The 17,908-nt window shown below is 48.4% G+C and overlaps 1 protein-coding gene across 1 annotated transcript in view; it reads left to right on the forward strand.

Moving 5' to 3' along the window:
- Positions 1–616: 616 nt before the first annotated feature.
- VMA21 (vacuolar ATPase assembly factor VMA21) overlaps positions 617–17,908 on the forward strand; it is a 66,605-nt gene continuing 49,313 nt past the window's right edge. Inside the window, exon 1 of the mRNA XM_058423244.1 lies at positions 617–688. Within this exon, the coding sequence (XP_058279227.1) occupies positions 642–688 (47 nt within the window). The 5' untranslated portion in view covers positions 617–641. The remainder of the gene's footprint in view (positions 689–17,908) is intronic.

Consider the following 17,908-nt stretch of genomic DNA (forward strand, 5'->3'; position numbering starts at 1 on the left):
AGCAGGGTGGCCCGTGCCAGCGCAGGGCAGAGTGGTGAAGGCAGCCTCCTCCAGCTGCTGCTTGGCAGGGGGATAGGGCAGGTGCTGCCCACAGAGAGCTGGCTGTTGTCACGGATGACAGGAGCGTGGGAGCCCTCTTTGTGTAGCAGGGAGTTTGGATGGCTGATAATTACTTCTTTCCCTCCCTCCCTGGGAGGCAGAAGATGTTACAGGCACCTAATTACCATGAAAACTTAAAGGGTTTTTTGGCTTAGATCTGGTTTCCTTCCAACACACGGCACTGCATCATTTCCAGTGCACCCTGGTGGAGTGCTGATGGTGCTCTGCTGCTGAGTAGCCCAATAAGAAGTAAAACCCCACACTTAACTTGGTGAGGTGCATTTTCTTGATGGTCAGATGCATAGATGCTAACAACAAAAATATTTCCTGTGTGGATAGACATCCACCAGGGTTCAGCGCGACCGTAGTTTGCATAAACCATTCGAAAAATGGAGACAGATATTGTAGGAGAAGGGAATACAGGTGACCTCGTCCCTGATAGGTAACAGCTGTGTTAATTAGAACTGCAGCCTTACCCCTGATGAGTCACTGGTGAGGCGAGGATCATGAAGGAGGAGGAACTTTGGGGAAGTGGGAAGGAGATGCTCGTGAAGATGGAGGATCCTGGGGAGAGACTCGCTGCTGTGAGGTCAGTCTGGGTCTGTTGTTGTTTTTGGAAGCTGTTTGTTGGAACCTGCAGTCACAGTCTAGCTAGGTGAAAGCCTGCACTGAGAGTTCAGCAGGAAACACCCAGCAGTCAGAGGCTGCAAGGGAAACCCGCAGCAGGAGCTTGCTGCAGCCGGAGTCAGTGAATGGTTGGAGTCAGGATGGCTGAGCTGGAAAGAGGAATAAACCAGGAATAACCTTTTAAGGTCCTGTGATAAGCAAGAAATCTCTGTCTTGGCTCATTTCTACCCTCTAACAAGAGGGCTGCTGCAATAAGGTATTTTCTCATTGTTTCTTAAAGCTGTCTAAAATAACATTTGTGGTATGATGATCAATGCCTTTGCATTCCTTTTCAGTCTTCATGCATCTGCTAAAGATAGCTACTATTTATATGATTTTTTTTTCCTGTGTCTTGTGAAGATTCTTCTGCTGCTGTCCAAAAGCCTGTGTGCTTTCTGATGGCTTTACTCTTTTAACCACTCCTGGGACCCATCAGTCTGTGAGTGCAGCTTCAGAGCTCAGCAAGTTGCTGAGTGCTGGAACTGTCCTTAGGTCAGTGGGTTTTCCTTACTCTACTCCAATCCCTGTTTGCTTGGGGAGGTGAAGGTTGCTAGGAAAGAAAGCTGTTGCCTTTTACTTCCTCCAAATCAAAGCCTGTTTTTTTGTTGGGATGGTAGAGTATTACTCAAGAAATATCCATTTTTCATGTTTGCCTTTTTTAATGGTTTAAAAAAACCCACCACCCTTTCTTTCCTCCCGAACCCTTATTGTGCTGGTTGAAAAGGGTTAGCTGCCTGTAGCTTGAGAATCACATTCAGACAAATATCTGAGTACCTTTTAAACTAGGATTTGTGCTTCTTGTCGAACTTTTAGACTAAAACTCTTGTAAACAAGCTTTGCAGAGCCGCTCTTGCTGCGAGCTGGCTTGGTGCTATCTGCTGGCAGATGGGCTTTGGCCAACAAAACACTTGAGAGAGGCTCCATGACTCTCCAGGGAAGCAGACTGGTGTAATCCATTTCCAGGAATGGCACTCAGAGTGCAATAAGGAGGCAATCTGCCGAAGGCAAATAATGGCTCCCATTTTTTTATATCTGGGCTTCTGTGGGGTGAATGGAGTGTCTGTGTTTTTCAGATGAGAAGTGAAGGCCAGATGCTGGGCTGGTGCCAGTTGCAGTTTCTAGAACTTAGGTCTGGGACATGAAATGAGCTGCAGTGAGGCGTGTGGAAAATCAGTTGTGTCAGCCAGTATGAATCCATGTCTTGCCTCTTGAGATGCAGCAGTGAGATTGAGGAAGGGGCAGGTAGGTGTTTAATAACAGCTCCTTTTGAGCATGGCAGTGATGCTGCAACTGAGCTTCAGGGGGTAAGAGGCTCTGGGGAGCAGGAGGAAGAGCAAATGGCTCTGAGATCTGGAATGCACAAGAGCAGATCCATGGGTCTGTAAGGACCTTCCCCGTGGTTTGTGTTCATAACAGAAAAACTGCCCCAGCAGCTGCAGGAGGGTGGAATACTGAATGCAAAGCTAAGGAGGAAATCCATCTACTGCAAATGTAGTCTTTGTGACCCTGAGGGAGCTGATTTGACTCCTAAGTGAAGCCCCATGGGGCTTGGACCCATCTGCAGGGAATCACTGCAGTGCTGGTGTACCAGGATTTATGGCACTGATCACCAAAGGATTGCTGACATAATAAATTACCAGCTGTAATAAGTGGTAAAGACCTGATCCTTATTGACTGGAGTAAGGTGACGGTACAGCCATGCTTCTTTATGTTTTTGAAATAGGTGAGCACAGAGATACAGGAGTTGTCTGGGCATTTCCAACTTCCCATCCATATTTTCCCAGTTTCAGCAATGGGAAATAAAAGCTTTTCATTTTTTGGTAGCAGTTATCAGAGTGATGTGAGCCTGTATTACTCTAACAATATCACATTAAAACCAACAGGCAAGAAACTTTTTTGAATTGTGAAATCTCAGGTGAAAGTTATTGTGACAACAAGTTTGTCCTTTCAGAACAATTTGTGGTGGGGCTGCATGTCCACTTGTGACACAGGGCTGAGCAAGTGAGTGATGAGTGGAGCTGTTGGCAAAGAGAGTGGTAGGATTGATGGAGGGAGAAGCTGCTGTGTCAGAGACAGGGCAGGCTGGGCTCTGGCTGCTTTCCCCACAAGTCCCTTCTCACTGCCTCCAGCCCAAACGTGGTTTATGTGGAGCTGGATGCTTCTGCACCCCAAACGTGTCATGGGAAGCCTGGATGCCACCACAGCAATGGCTTGGCTGCTGCAGATTGCTGTGAGCCCACAGCTCTCCCCAGGGACGTGGCATTTTCTGGGGAATAACTGGGTAAATCACCTGGCAGGGAGAGTGCAAAGAGCATGGGCTGCCACGGCCCAGGTGCCTTTAACTCCCCAGGTGCTGGACCTAGTGCCTGGTTTATCCCAAGACTTTTATTTTCCCCAGTCTCTTACCCCATTGTGGCGGTGCAATCCAGTTGACAAGTCACACTGGGCTGCAGACAGATATGTCTGAAGCTGCGCTCGCTGAGTGCTTTATCCTGAATGAGCCTGGCGAGCAGCCCGTGCGCTGTAACTCGGCCAGCTCACAGCGTGCTCCGTGTGTGTGAGCTGCCTGGTTCCAGCCCCAGCAAAAGCAACTGGAAGATGTTCCTAGGACATACATAGGAGAAACTGTCCTTTTCCCATGGAACTGCAGATAAGGGCATTATTCTTCGGCTCAGTTTCCCACAATATGAAATTCTGAAGCGATGTTATTTCTGATCTCAGGATCATTTTTGAGTAGCTCGGCTCTTGTCAGCCCTCCATTTTTGCCATAGTACCAGCACCCTGGTGAGGATCTTGGTTTGTGACTGGGTGAAGCGGTGAATCCATCTTCCAGATGCAGAAAAGCTCTGTTCCAGCATCTGTCCGGCGTGCCAGTCACGCAAAGCAGATGGAAATCACACAGCTTATTTAACTGCGCTGGGTGAAGCACAGTTAAATTGCCAAAGTACACACCCAGCTTTGCACTTCCTGCAATTTTTCAAGGTTAATATTTCTGCTGTTGTTGTACTTGATTACTAGAGGTAGTGGAGCAAAGATTGTCAAGGATTGTTGAAAGAAAATGTCCTGGGTTTAGATAATTTGCAAGTAATACTGGAGATATAAGACTACTGAAATGTTGCTTTTTTAATCATTGTTTCATAACCAGCTTTGCACGTGTAGCCCTGCTAATAGCTAAGATACTAAAAATTTTGTGTAGTGATGTCTTCTTAGAGGTGGGGGTGTGTAGTTACGCTGTGGGTTGGGCGCTGTTAATTTTCTAACTACTGTTCAATTACAATTTTCTGATTCTCTCTTAACTCTGCTTTCCTCGCTCTCTGGTGTTTCACCTGGCAGAAACCTCCGGCTTTCTTTCCTTAACAGCTGAAGTAATGCTCAAAGTAGAATGTTGTCAGTAATGACACCAGGGGTATACATTTCTGAAGGGAGATATTGAAAATTCAAAACTAGAAGACGCAAGTAGAAATCACCAATATTTGAATCTAAACTCTGGCATCAGTTTGGATTGTGGCTTTACTGCTGATAATCTCTTGGCATTGTCAAATGGGGCATCCTTGGGGGTAGTTTTACTTTTACTCAAGATGAAGGAAAGGGACAGATTTACTTGGAAATGGAGAGCTTAAATTTTTAATACTGATCCATATGTTGTTTTTTGAAGTGAGTGGCATTTAATATCTTATTTTTGCTCACGTGCACGAGTGCTGCACAGGTGAAATCCAACTTTTATCTGCTGAACTGAGTACTTCTTTAGCAACCAGTGTTGGCAGCTGCTGTGGCCCTCAGTGAAGTACAGCAGAACTGTTGTAGTCTAAGAAACGGTGCTGAAACATTCATCCTGCTCTGTCCTGAACCCTGGAGCTGTTCAGCACCTGGGAGCTCCTTCCATGAGGTTCTCTGGCCAGCTGAGAAATCCTAATGACCTGACCTCAGTAAGGTTTTTAAAGACTTCTGGATCAGGATCAAGGGTGGGTGTTGTTTTGCCCTCAAAATGCCTGAATTACGTCAATGACTTGGATTTAGTTGAAAACTTCGGAAGGAAGCAGAGCAGTAGCAAGGGGGGGAAGGCAGATGAAAAATAAGGATATGGCTCAGGGTCAGTGAGACGTAGAAATAATCAACATAATATTTTTGAGATTGCTGTTAATGCTAGAAAGCTGCGTCTAAATGAAGGCTCCATTGACCTGTGACTCTTAACCCCTGAATCACTCAGTAAATCAGGGCACTGTGTTTGCTGCACAGAGAGCTCAGGGTTTCGTGACTTAGAAGGGCTTAAAGGCTGCCTCATGCTCCAGTTGGGCTCAGCAGAGAAGGATCAGGCCCTAGTGATTCAAAAAATAGGTTAATGTAAATCAACACTCACGTTTGGGTTTTTTTCTTTTTCTCCTTCTTTTTTTTTCTTTTTTTTTTTTCTCAGCTCTTCCATGAGGAATTTAAACATCAGGAATTGGCTTGGTTTTTTTCTTATAGAAGTTTGCAGCACAGACATTTCTTTTGCAGGGGACACAATCATCATTTCAGCCAGCTCTGCTTTTGAATGTCACAAAGATCCAGAACCTTTCTTCACTACCTGGAATTTGCAGGATCTCTCTCTGCAGAGCACACATGACCTGTTGCCTCAGAGAGGGTTTGTGGATACTAAATTCTTCTAAAACAATAAGAGGAGCAGAACATATGATGTGAATGCCTTGTGGTACCCTGCCCACTGCATGTTTGCAGTTAAGGGTCAGACTTGGAAGGAATTGCTTGACTGTGTTAATGAGGCTAAAATCATCTTTTAGTCACGGTTCAAAATTCTGGACAAACTTTCTGCAAATTAATTCTCTGCAGCTTCTCCACCACGAAGGGTTGGAAGCTTAGAGCAGCCTGGTCTGCCAGTCTGTTCCTTAAAAATTATCAAAGACACGCAATCAAACCCTTGATTCAATTTCCTCCCATTTGGCTCTACTGGTTCTATCCCTGGGCTCAACCAGGGACCAGCAGTGATGGAGATGGAGATTAGTGGTGATCAATCTAATTTACTGGTTGGCACATCTCCAGTGAACTCAAATGGACTATAGTTAATCTAGTTTTCAGCTATGCTTGTGTTGTGAGTGCAAGTTGAAATTTGCTTTATATCCCTCTTACCAGATGGCCTTACAGCTAAAAGTATCAGAGTGGGAGGAAGGAGATCTGGCATTAGTTTGTAGCTTTTCTACAGCTTTTCTGTATCATCCTGGCATGACTCTGTGAGGAATTCTCCCTAACACAGTGACTGAAGAGCTTTTTTTTTTCCCTTCTCTTTTTTTTTTTTTTTTTTCTTAATGTGAGGAGCACACACAGTTACCACAGCTCAGCTTGCATCAAGTTACAGAGCCACAGAAGGGCTTGGGTTGGAAAGGACCTCAAAGATCCTGGTGTTCCAACCCCGCTGCTGCCATGGGCAGGGACACCTTTGCCCTAGATCACATTGCTCAAAACCTCCTCCAGCTTGATCTGCAACACTTTTAGGGACTTTTAGGATTTTCTTTCAAATATCTGAGTCTGCCCTCTGTCATTTTGAAGTCATTTCCCCCTGTGCTGTCCCTCCTTGCTCTTGTCCGAAGTCCTTCTCCACCTCTCTTGTAGCCCCTTTAGATTTGTTTTATGGCTAACCTTACTGAAAGTCGTTGTTTCAAATGGTGGCGTGAATTATAGCAGCACAAAAAAAAAAAAAAAAAAAAAAAAGGCATGTAAAATGTTTCTTGGAATTAATTATCTTTCAATAAAATGAAAATCTTATATCTAATATAAAAATAATTGGGCGAGGGATGCAAATGCTTATGAAATCCAAATCTTGCGTATTGATACTGATTTGTTATATGGTTGAGATGGTTGGTAGTGATGGACTTTAAAGTCTCAACCTTTGCTGAGACTTCCCTTGTGAACTGTGATTCAGAATTTACCACCTGAAAGACATTTTTCACCTGAGGTGTCACTTATATATAACTTTTAGGGGCTTCTCTATGCTGAGAAGGCTTCTTCCAGGCTTTCACTTCTGCGTGTAAACTCTTTGAACTTTTTGATTCATGGAAATGGCATCGGTAACTCCAGCATCACCCTTCTTCCCTTTGAATCTTTCTCCCACTCACTATCCTGGACAGGGCTCGTGTCCCTGGATAAGCTGTGGAGATTTCTGGGCTTCTCCCGAGGTCACAGGGAAAGACAGGCTGTGGGGTTTGAACCTGACCTGGATTTCTCCCCACAACTTCAGTATCTCCAGCCTTCATTTTGGAGACCCGGCTGCCCTGGGAGGGATTTCTCCGTGACACAGCGCTTGTGTCTGGATGCTCTCTGCATCCAGTTCAGCTGCCTGCTCTCCTTGGGGAGCACGAGCCCCTCAGGTTGTGGCAAATGTTTTCTGTGAACTCAGATGTTTTCCTGCTTGTCTCTCCTTGGGGTCTGCAAATTACCTTCCCCTGGTGGATTCTAACATGTTGTACCACATCCGCTCTGAGTTTTTGATTATGCGTTATTCACGTTGTCGAAGAAATGAACAATTGGAGCGGTTGAAGCTTTTCAGGATATTTTCCCCCAAATAACAATTTTGTATTCTGAGCACCAGCCAGATTCTCCATATGGCTAAAATGTGCTAGAACAGAAAGACATTAGCATGGCTTAATAAACTTCATGCATGGTTTGCTTCTGCAATATCAGAAAGAAAACAAACATAGCCACTAGTTCTCCTTGGAATAACTCTGTTAAATTACTGTTGTTTGAAATGAGCTCTTTTATGGCTGATATAATTTGCATTGTGATAGGTAAAGCAGCATTCTGTATGTTTAATGTCTTTGGATTTGACTGCTTGAGTCTTGCATAAATCTTCTCCCCTGTGGGAGGGGAAGGCAGTAAATTGAGTTTTGGTAGGGATCAGAAGGCAATGGATTTGGGAGACACTCGGGCTCTATTCCAAACTCTACAATACAGCACAACTTTTGTTGACAGACTTTAGCCTGTTTTCAGTCTTTTATCTATTTATCTTCCTTGGTTAAGTGTTCAGTTTTGAGAGCCAGACCTACCTGGGCACACAGACTGACCTTCCTCCTGTGTTTCACCAAAAGCTGCAGTGCCCATAATTATGTTTGTGCTGGGGCATTCTGTCTGTCAGCAGAGCATAGTGCTGAGCACGCTGCTGATTGCTCCTGCTTCAGCATCTGAGCCTGGTGTGTGTAGCACCGGGGGAAAAGGATAATGATCCCTCTGTGTCTGATCTGTGCGGCTTAAATGAACTTTGCACCGAGCAGTTTGGCGCTCAAACACCCGTGGAAGCTTTGGGTTTTAGGCAGGCATGATTTAGAGACAGCTTTGTGTGTGAGAGAGATTTGCAGGGCTCAGGGTGTTCTGTCTGTCGTGGGCATGGAGGTCCTGTGAGGTTCAGGGATAAACTGTGTTTTGGGGACCTTAGTGACCCCCTGGACACAGCCTGCCCACAGGGGCCACGTTCAGATCATGCTCTGGTAGGAAAACCTGCTCTGCTCATTACAGCTCACTCCTTGGATGATGCTGAGTGTGGGCTACACACAAAGTTTCTAGTGGTGAGTCCCACAGCAGAGCTGCTGCTGGATCTTGTGCTCCCAAACCACTTCTCAGCAATTGGCACTGGAGGAGGATGAGCTTGGGCTCTTTTCACCTGAAAAACGGCAGATACCTCCTTGCTGCTGATGCAATATCTCTTCTACGTTCTCATGAATGAGAGTACCTATGAAATACGTTTATTTACAGGCCACTGGCTCGGAGGCACTTGATGTTTTAATTAACTCTGAGGGGTTATGGTCAGAACAGTTCACACAGCTCTTCCCCAGTCTGCTCTGAACCTCTCTGGATTCAGAGCACATCCACCCTAACGCCTTCAGGACACATGAGTGGGTTGGGACTACTGATGCGCACAGGACGAATGTTTCTAGTACCCCATCATCGTTATCATCATCATTTTACTCCTTGCTACAGCGTGGCTGTAATTAGTTTTGATTGTGGAGGGTGTCAGGAGTAATTGGGAAGGTGTTACACGAGAGGGGCAGGCTGTGCCTCCCTCACACCAATGCTGCTGGCAGTCTGGGAGCGCAGCGCTATTTGCGTTGGTCTATTAAATTAAAAAAAAAAAAGGGAGGAAAATGCTGCTAGAAAGCAATCTTCCCTGGCAACAGGTTTTCCTGGCACTCTGGGCTTAGGAGTTCACAGTTCAGCTCTGGCAGGATGTGAGTCTCTAGGCTGCCACCCACGCCATGGGCTCAGGGGTATTACTGTGCTGATTCCTGCTCCACAAAGGAAAATACTGCAGGCAGGGAAACATCTCACTGTAATGACTAAGTGTGTAAGGTTTCTTACCTCACCCTGGTGAAAGCCTCTCCCCGGCTGGTTTCCTTGGGCAGGAGATCTGCACCTTTCCCGTTCTGTGCCTGCTCATATCCCCTACTCCATGGGATGTCTGGTAGCTTTTCCCTGCAGCAATTGTATCCTGATGTTTCATGGTACAATTGGTAGCTCCATTCCTAGTGCCAACATTCATTATGAGCAGTAACAATAGCAAAATATTTTCTTTTCCTGCAGCATACTGCAGCAGACTGTAGGGTCTGCAATGTCTGAGCTTAACAGCTCCCTCCTTTGCAGCTGATGCCGTGCTCTTGAAAATACTGCTTTGGCACCAAAAATTGGTGTGTTTGCCACGTGGACAAACCTATGGAGCTCTCAAGCTGTGTGTCTGGGCCTCAGCCTCAATGAGTCATTTAGAGGTGTGGAGGAGAGCCCCTCTGGCTTCATGCAAAAGCAGAGAGAAAGCAGGGGCAGCCAGTAAAGCTTGTAGGGGTCCTTGTGACAATGCCGGGCTGAAATCTGCCCCAGCAGGAGCTGGGAATGGAATCAGAGCTGGGGCAAAGCGTGGCTGAGCTCGTGTTGGCCGCCCCTGCGAGCCTCCAACCTGCTGGGCTGAGAGCAGCGTGGATGAAGGGTGTGTGAGCACAGGGCAGCGTGGATGAAGGGTGTGTGAGCACAGGGCAGCGTGGATGAACGGGGTGTGTGAGCACAGGGCAGCGTGGATGAAGGGTGTGTGAGCACAGGGCAGCGTGGATGAAGGGTGTGTGTGAGCACAGGGCAGCGTGGATGAAGGGTGTGTGTGAGCACAGGGCAGCGTGGATGAACGGGGTGTGTGAGCACAGGGCAGCGTGGATGAAGGGTGTGTGAGCACAGAGCAGCGTGGATGAAGGGCGTGTGTGAGCACAGGGCAGCGTGGATGAAGGGTGTGTGAGCACAGGGCAGCGTGCATGAACAGGGTGTGTGAGCACAGGGCAGCGTGGATGAAGGGTGTGTGAGCACAGGGCAGCGTGGATGAACGGGGTGTGTGAGCACAGAGCAGCGTGGATGAAGGGTGTGTGAGCACAGGGCAGCGTGGATGAAGGGTGTGTGAGCACAGGGCAGCGTGGATGAAGGGTGTGTGAGCACAGGGCAGCGTGGATGAAGGGTGTGTGAGCACAGGGCAGCGTGGATGAACGGGGTGTGTGAGCACAGGGCAGCGTGGATGAACGGGGTGTGTGAGCACAGGGCAGCGTGGATGAACGGGGTGTGTGAGCACAGAGCAGTGTGGATGAACGGGGTGTGTGAGCACAGGGCAGCGTGGATGAAGGGCGTGGATGAACAGGGTGTGTGAGCACAGGGCAGCGTGGATGAAGGGCGTGTGTGAGCACAGGGCAGCGTGGATGAACGGGGTGTGTGAGCACAGAGCAGCGTGTCTGAGCACAGAGCAGCGGTGATCGCATGGGAAGCTCAGGGCTCCCATGCCAGCGTGGATAAATATTCATATTATTCCATGAATCTGTCACTATGTGCAAGTGCTTCATCTTTCCAACCTCAGTCCTGCCAAAAGCCCTCACTTGTGGAAGCGCTCTGGCTGGAGGCAATGAGATGATTGATGTGAGTAAAGGGCTGGGGGAGCTCTGCTAACGGCCACATTTACAGCAGTATTTCATTCCTAATTTCTGCATGCTGGGAGACAAAACCCAAACACAAACCCAGCTGTTTTTCGAGAGACTCTCACTGTAGGGTTCTCGCTTCATGAGGGCTGAATGAAACCACGGAGCTTTCCCCATTCACTAATCATCTACATCCAGTTATTATTATCAGTGACGCTGGTGAAGTAATTTTGGGGGGCTGAATTGTCTCCTGAGCTACTGCTTTCCATAGTCTCAGCCAGGTTTGTGGCATGGCTCATAGCCCACAGGAGTGGCTCCCCTGTTATGGGTCGTTATTGTTGTTAGTGCAGCGCAAAATAGCTGGGAGTGATGAAAGGGAGAATTGTGCTCTGAACTCCGATATCTCAGGAGTGTTTATACACTCGAGAACGCTAAAGCTTCTCTCACTGAAGTTTTGTGTGGCTGTGTGTCAGTCCCCTGCAGATAGATCTGAGCACACGAGGGGGGAAACTGAGATTTTTGACAAGAAAAATCGACCACCACCTTGGGGCTGCCCTTGAGGCAAGGAAGCCTGAAGCAGCTGCAGAGAGCTCCTGGCACAGTCCTGGACTGCCATGCCACAGAGACAGGGGTTTATGCCATGGACTGACCACACCCAGCCCCGTTTGCCTCAGGAGCTGGCCAGGACTGTGTGGTGGTGCTTGGGACTGCCAGCTCCTGCCTTATCTCCCTGATATCAGCCTCTCTGGGGGCTCCTGCCTGTTTTGGGGGTTCTTTGGGGGCTCCTGTTTTGGGGATTGGCACTGCTGGAGCAGCTGCAGCTCCTCTTCTTGTCTTGGTTCCCATCACTGGTGGGATGTTGGTGTTTAGGAGCTGCCTTGGCTCAGCACTGGGGCATGAGGAGCCACTGGAAGCAATAATTGCAGTGTCTGTTTTGTGCTTGGTGCCCATGCCCTTTGTATACAAGCTTTTTGTGGCCAGCCAGTTTTTCCTTCTCTTTCAGCCCTGCTAGGCAGAAATACGGGTGACTCTGTGCTAAGCTTCTAATGCTCCCGGCATTAAACTGGATGTTTATGGATCCACTCCCTGGATTAACTGGTGTCACCCACCACAGAAAGTTCAGAGAGCCCCAGTGCTCACAGCAAGCCAGGGAAAATGGCAACAAAAGGAGATACCCATTCCAGCCAAATTATCATCTCCATAATGTGACTTTATACAGAAAGATGGATATTACTGAAGTTAATTTTGCCCTTTTGGAGTGCTGACTCCTGCTTTGATTGATGGTAACTAATGAGGTGGTTTGAGTCGTTTTTAACAAGAGGAAGATAACTAAATGTGACAAGTTTCCCTCAGAGGTGCCTATTAGACTCCCACCGTACAAAAATGGAATGATGCAAGGACTCTTGCCCCTGCCCACCAGCCCAAGTGTTGGAACCCCTAGAAACACATCTGACTGTGCTCCTGGCTGACTGCAAACACAGTCTTTGCTGTGTTTGTGTAAACCTTGAGTTGCAGCAGAGACACTGGAACAAAAGCAGGCTGATACTAGAGAGAGAAGGGATCAGCACTTTCCCATATGGCTTTCGTGGTCACATGCCTCATCTGTACCATTTCTACGCCTTCTCACGCCGAAATATCGGTGCTGAGTGTAGAAGAGCGTGGATCGAAACGAGCACAAATGCTGCTGCCACTTAAAACTCTCATTGGGGATAAAGGGTGCTGGCAGCTCTCCCAAAAGTATCCTTTTCTCTGTTTTCATGGTTGTGTAGGGCTGCTAATTTCCCTGTGATGAGTCACTGAAAGAATTTATAGAGGTAAGAGGGATTTCATGCTCTAAATATAGCCTTAAGTCAGCCCACTAGGAGCAGCCACGGGAGCTGGCTGCTGAGCTAGTAAATACAACTCAGTGCTGCTCCCAGCTCCTCCTGACTGATGGAGTTTGAAGGGAGGGGATGGAGAGTTAGAGCAGGAGAGGAGTCAGCATTTGGAGGCTGGGGCCACAAGAGCTGAGATTACAACATGGTGAGATAAATTACAAATGCAGACAAAAGTGGGTGACAGTGGGAGAGCTTTTTTGGTAGCCTGCTCCCAGCTCCTCCTTGCAGCAGTAGTTAAATTCCAGCTGGCCCCACCTTTCTTGGAAGTAGCTGTTACCTTCTGTAATGTAGTTGGAAGAAAGGAATAAGGTGATTCCTTACCTGTTAACTCAGTGTCTGCTTGGATCTTGGTTTTGGCAAGCCAAAAACCTTTTCCCAAGCGTTTTATTTGCAGTGATTTCATTGCAGCATTTAGTTTGCAAGTTTGTTTTTCAGGCAGTCTGCTGTTGGCACAAAGACCGTGATGGAAGCACAGGCAGGGATGTGGGGTGAGGTTCCTGCTCCGGCAGTGAGGTCAGCTGAAACCAATGTCAAAGCTCAGAGAGGGAAGGCTGCCAAGCCTGCTCCTCACTGCCCATGCTGCTCGCTCCTGCCCCGTGCCCCCCGGGCTCCCCTGGCACTGGCACAGACGTGGGGAGGCTGTGCAGGGCAGCGTTACCCTGGTTGTTCTGAGTTTCTTTATTAGCCTTTTGATTTGCATAAATGGAGTCAGATCTTTTAGTTACTGTAGAATATTAGAGCAGTTTTCCTACCTTTCCCACAGAAGTAATATAAACAAATCCTTTGGTTTTCATTCTCTGTCCTTTGTTTGCATATTTCTAACCTGAAAACAATTGTAACTGACAATGGGTCTGGCCACTGAGGCTGAGGGGTGGAAACCCCAAAAAGCCAATCTTCTGCTAGACCCACAAATGTATAAAAAGTAAAAGAATAAACAAAGGGCTCTCTTCTCTCCGCTCTTTCAGCTGGGAGCTGGATCGGAGGAACCTCTGCAAAAATCTCTTGTCTGCGTGTGATTGCTTTGTGTGTCTCGGTGACAGGGCAGGGCTGTGCTGGAGCCCGGTGAAAACCTGCCTGCAGCAAAAACCAGTCCTGATCTGAGCAAGCCCCCAGTACTGCTTTCCTCAGAGTGCAGGGGGGAAGGACAGGAGGAGAGAGGAGCCAGCTCTTTCCTTTGGGTGCTGCTTTGTGTCAGCTTAGGCCACTCGTGAAACTACGGCGTGGGCAAATGCAGGGGGCTGTGATGGGAGCCAGCACGGGACAGGGACCACGGAAACGTGCGAGAAACCTCACTTTTGAGGGGATTAGGGAAGCCTTTGGAGGTGTGCTGATAGTGCTCCAGTGTGTGCACGGGCTGGAAATGTAACTTTGATCCGGCATGAATGGATCCCCGTGCTGTGTGTGAAGCCTCCAAGTGTCACTGGTGGCAGGGGCACACAGCACCTGGCGACGTGGAGCTGCAGGGCTTGAGAGCTGGCCTGAAACTGCAGAGCAGGGCCAGGGAGAGCTGGGCTCATACCTGGTGTTCGTGCCTGAAGGCACGGAAAAGAAGAGGAAATGCTTCTCTCTAATTACATCAAAAATAAACTCAGCTTTTTCACACACTCCCCGCCCCTTGTGTGTTAAAATGGGCACACACAAATTTCTAGGAGTCGTGGGTTTATTTTAAGAACAGTTTAGAGTGAGAGAAAGAAAAGGTTAAATCCCTTGAATTCTACAAACCTGCCAGGGAGAACCTGCTTTGCTTTTCGCACACCCTGGCTTCTGTTTACCTGGGTTTTCCGTGTGCGGTTTGGGGAGTAGCTCGGAGCGCAGATCATAAAAGCAAAGGTCGTGGTTCTCATCCTTCCGTGAGAGGACTCTTCCCAGCCTCCGCGGGCTTCGCTGTGTCGCGCAAATGCTGCGCTGGGCTGTGTTTGCTCTTAGCGAGGGACAGCTTGTTACTTTCTGGGAAATCACAGAGCAGCCCTGCTTCCATGAAAGCGCAGGGGTCATTCAGGGGCGCGGCAGATCCCTGCAAGTCCTTACAAGCGGATTCTTTCCTTTTGTCCCGCTGCCCTGGTGCGCTGTGGCTGCCGGAGAGCCCGTGCAGCCTCCCGGCAGCCTCGTCCCAGCCCACCACGGAGCATCGCTGCGTTACGCTTCGTACTCCTCCTTTCCTTCGAAGCACTTCGTTCTTTAATTGCCTTTCCGTTCCTCTCCCTCAGACTCAAGCTGGCTCGAGGTTTGTCCCTGGGCTGGGGGAGGTTTGCTGTGCGCCCGTGGCGTTCCCCATCCTTGTCCCCTCCCCGGCTGTCCCTGCGCCGCCGGCAGCGAGGGACATCCTGGGGGTGTGCGGGCAGGGAGCGGAGCCCGGGGCAGGGAGCGGATCCCGGCCCGGGGGATGGAGCAGAGCCCGGGGGATGGAGCAGAGCCCGGGGGATGGAGCAGAGCCCGGGGCAGGGAGCGGAGCCCGGGGCAGGGAGCGGAGCCCGGGGCAGGGAGCAGAGCCCGGCCCGAGGGATGGAGCAGAGCCCGGGGCAGGGAGCAGAGCCCGGGGCAGGGAGCGGAGCCCGGGGCATGGAGCGGAGCCCGGGGGAAGGAGCAGAGCCCGAGGGATGGAGCAGAGCCCGGCCCGGGGGATGGAGCGGATCCCGGGGCATGGAGCAGAGCCCGGGGGATGGAGCGGATCCCGAGGGATGGAGCGGATCCCGGGGGATGGAGCGGATCCCGGGGGAAGGAGCAGAGCCCGGGGGATGGAGCAGGCTGATGGACTCTGATTCACCTCTGAACCTCGGCCCCAGCAGGGCCAGGGCAGCTGTGCTGATGCCATTCTCACCTCCGCCCTCCTGGGAGAGGAGGGAAAACACGCGCAAGGACGGTCCGTCAATTTTCCCCAAATGCTCAGGGAGAGTCCTTCTCCTACTTTCTTTGCTCTTATTTTCATTTTGTATCAGCCTCCTGATACGTTTCCCTCGTAGGGACCGGTGTGGAGTCCTGGATGCTCGCAGAAGGATGTTGCAAATCAGTTTAAGGGATGGGTGCATCCTCGTTAGGTTGTGCTAGCCAATTCTCAGCATGTAACTCCTAAGAACTTAAAAAGTGAAATAATTGCAAATACTGCAACTCAAGATTTACTTTTCCTTTCAACTTTTCCACCTAATTTTGCATCCAAGTCCTGAATTAAGTCCGCTTTACTGGGTTGTATCCAGACAGTGCTGTTATGATGTTGCCATTTTTCCTCTTTAAATCGAATTACTTTAAAACTGTGGCCTGTTGCCTGAACACAAATATTTTGAAGTTACTTTGGAAGATTTTTTTTTTTGGCAACGACACTTCCCTTAGATATTTTCTTTTCTCCTAAGTAAAGTCACTTTTTTATGGCCCACACAGAGTAACTGTAGCAAGTCAGAAAATAAATATTGTCTGTAGTCCAAAGTATAATTAACAGAAACCAATCAAGTGATGGCTGGAATATTTTTGTGCTGATGAGCGGGATTTTTTGATTTGTTTTGTGGTGGATTTTTTGTTGTTGGTGGTGGTTGGTTGGTTGGTTGTTTTTTGTTTTGGTTTTTTTTTGTGTGTGTGTTTTTGCTCCTGTTGTGTTTAGAAAGCTGCAACAATGAGTTGTGCTGGAAATATTCGAGGTCAGGTTGGATTAGGCCCTGGGGTGTTGTAGTTGAAGATGTCCCTGCTCACTGCAGGGAGTTGGACTGGGAGCCTCAAAGCTCCATTCCACCCCAAGCCATCCTTATTCTGTGATCCACGCTGAACTGGGTAAAATGCAGGTGCTGCAAGTGACAGTATTTATTTCAGAAATGGAACCAGACTGTTTTCCCAACACTGAAATTTATTTCGGAACAGTTAATTTCAATTTTTTTCCCCCCTCTAGTTCTTTGGTAAATATATCATCGTGTTTATTACTGGCTTTATAGTCTGTTCTTTGAGGGGAGACAAAGCATTTGGCAGCAGATCTCAATTTTAATGTGTGAGAGTCAATTCAGCTTAGAAGAATTCCCTTTTGCTAAATGAGTCTATAATGTTTATTGTCTCCTGAGAAACTTTCTCAAGTAATTTCATTAGTAAAATATTTTAGGGAGAGCCAAGCCTAGGAAAAAAAAAAAAAATTAAAAATATGCTGCTGTCTTAGTTTAACACAGTTTGTGTCTCTGTATTTTTAAGTCACGTTTTCAGTGTCTGAGGCCAGTTTTCAAAGGTGGGGACTGTTTCCCAGGAGCGCCAAGCTGGTACATCCAAAAACACCTTGGCATGGGGCGGGTCAGGTGTGGGACCCCGAACTGACTTGGGTGCCAGCCAGGCACGTAGCTGCTTTAGGGTGTCAGAGCAATATTTCACTGACCAGACAGCTCCTTAAACTGGGCGGGTTGGTTGAGCAGTAGGTCCAGAAAAAGCCTGAGCTCCTGGCTTGGCTCTCTGTGGGGTCCCTGGAAGTTGCTGGAACCTTTTTTGGTGGTGGCCCTGTGTCCCAGGTGTGTCCCAGGCTGGGACCTGGCTCCCCTCAGCACTCCAAGAGCTGTGCCCAAGTGCTCTGTCAGCAGAGGCAGCAGCATCTCAGGGGTTTGGGGGGCTGGGGTGGTGCCTTCAGTTTTATCTTCCATGTATTTCACATTCTGTGCTGCCCAGCTGCAGCTCTGAGCTCACACTCAGGGTCACTCAGCTCTCTGCACACAGCAGGGACACAAAAAAAATCCTTTTCCTGCTGCACACCAAGGACAACTTTCAGCCCAAAAGCACAAACAAGGGTGGCTGGAGGGAGGAACAAGAAGGATGGGACCTCACAGCCTGGAGCTGGAATTGGGCTGTCGTTGTAGGACATGAAAGAAAGAGACTCCAAATACTTCAGAAGGCAAAGAGTATAGAAAAGGCTTTATTTAATTCTTACTACTTTTTATAAGGTGTTCTGATACAGACTTATTGTGACTGATGAATAGGAATGACATCTCTCTAATCCCACTGGTGAAACTGGAGAAACAGCAAAACACCACCTGGAGAAAGATTGCTTTGGGAAAGGAGAGTTGTTTTGTCAAGATTGTTTTGAGAAGAGGCTTTCTTGAGAAATTTTCCCTTGGGAAAAAGTTAACAGCTGCTAGCAGGCTAAAATCTATCAGGCCCACATTGGCCAATTAAACCCCAATATGTAAATGGACCAAAATTTATAAAAATGTAAGATCTCATGACCAATCAGCCATTTTGGGTCCACCTTGGGTGTATCCCTGCCCAGGCTCTTGTCCTGCCCAAGCTGTACCCTAGAGGCCTTTCAATAAATATCTATGTTATTCTCTGGCTCTGTCCAGGCTCTGCTCCAGCTCAGCCTTCCCAAGGCATCAGGGGAGGATGAGCCCCTCCCTGGGC

This window comes from Hirundo rustica, chromosome 21, assembly GCF_015227805.2.
Source record: "Hirundo rustica isolate bHirRus1 chromosome 21, bHirRus1.pri.v3, whole genome shotgun sequence".
Classification (NCBI taxonomy): domain Eukaryota; kingdom Metazoa; phylum Chordata; class Aves; order Passeriformes; family Hirundinidae; genus Hirundo; species Hirundo rustica.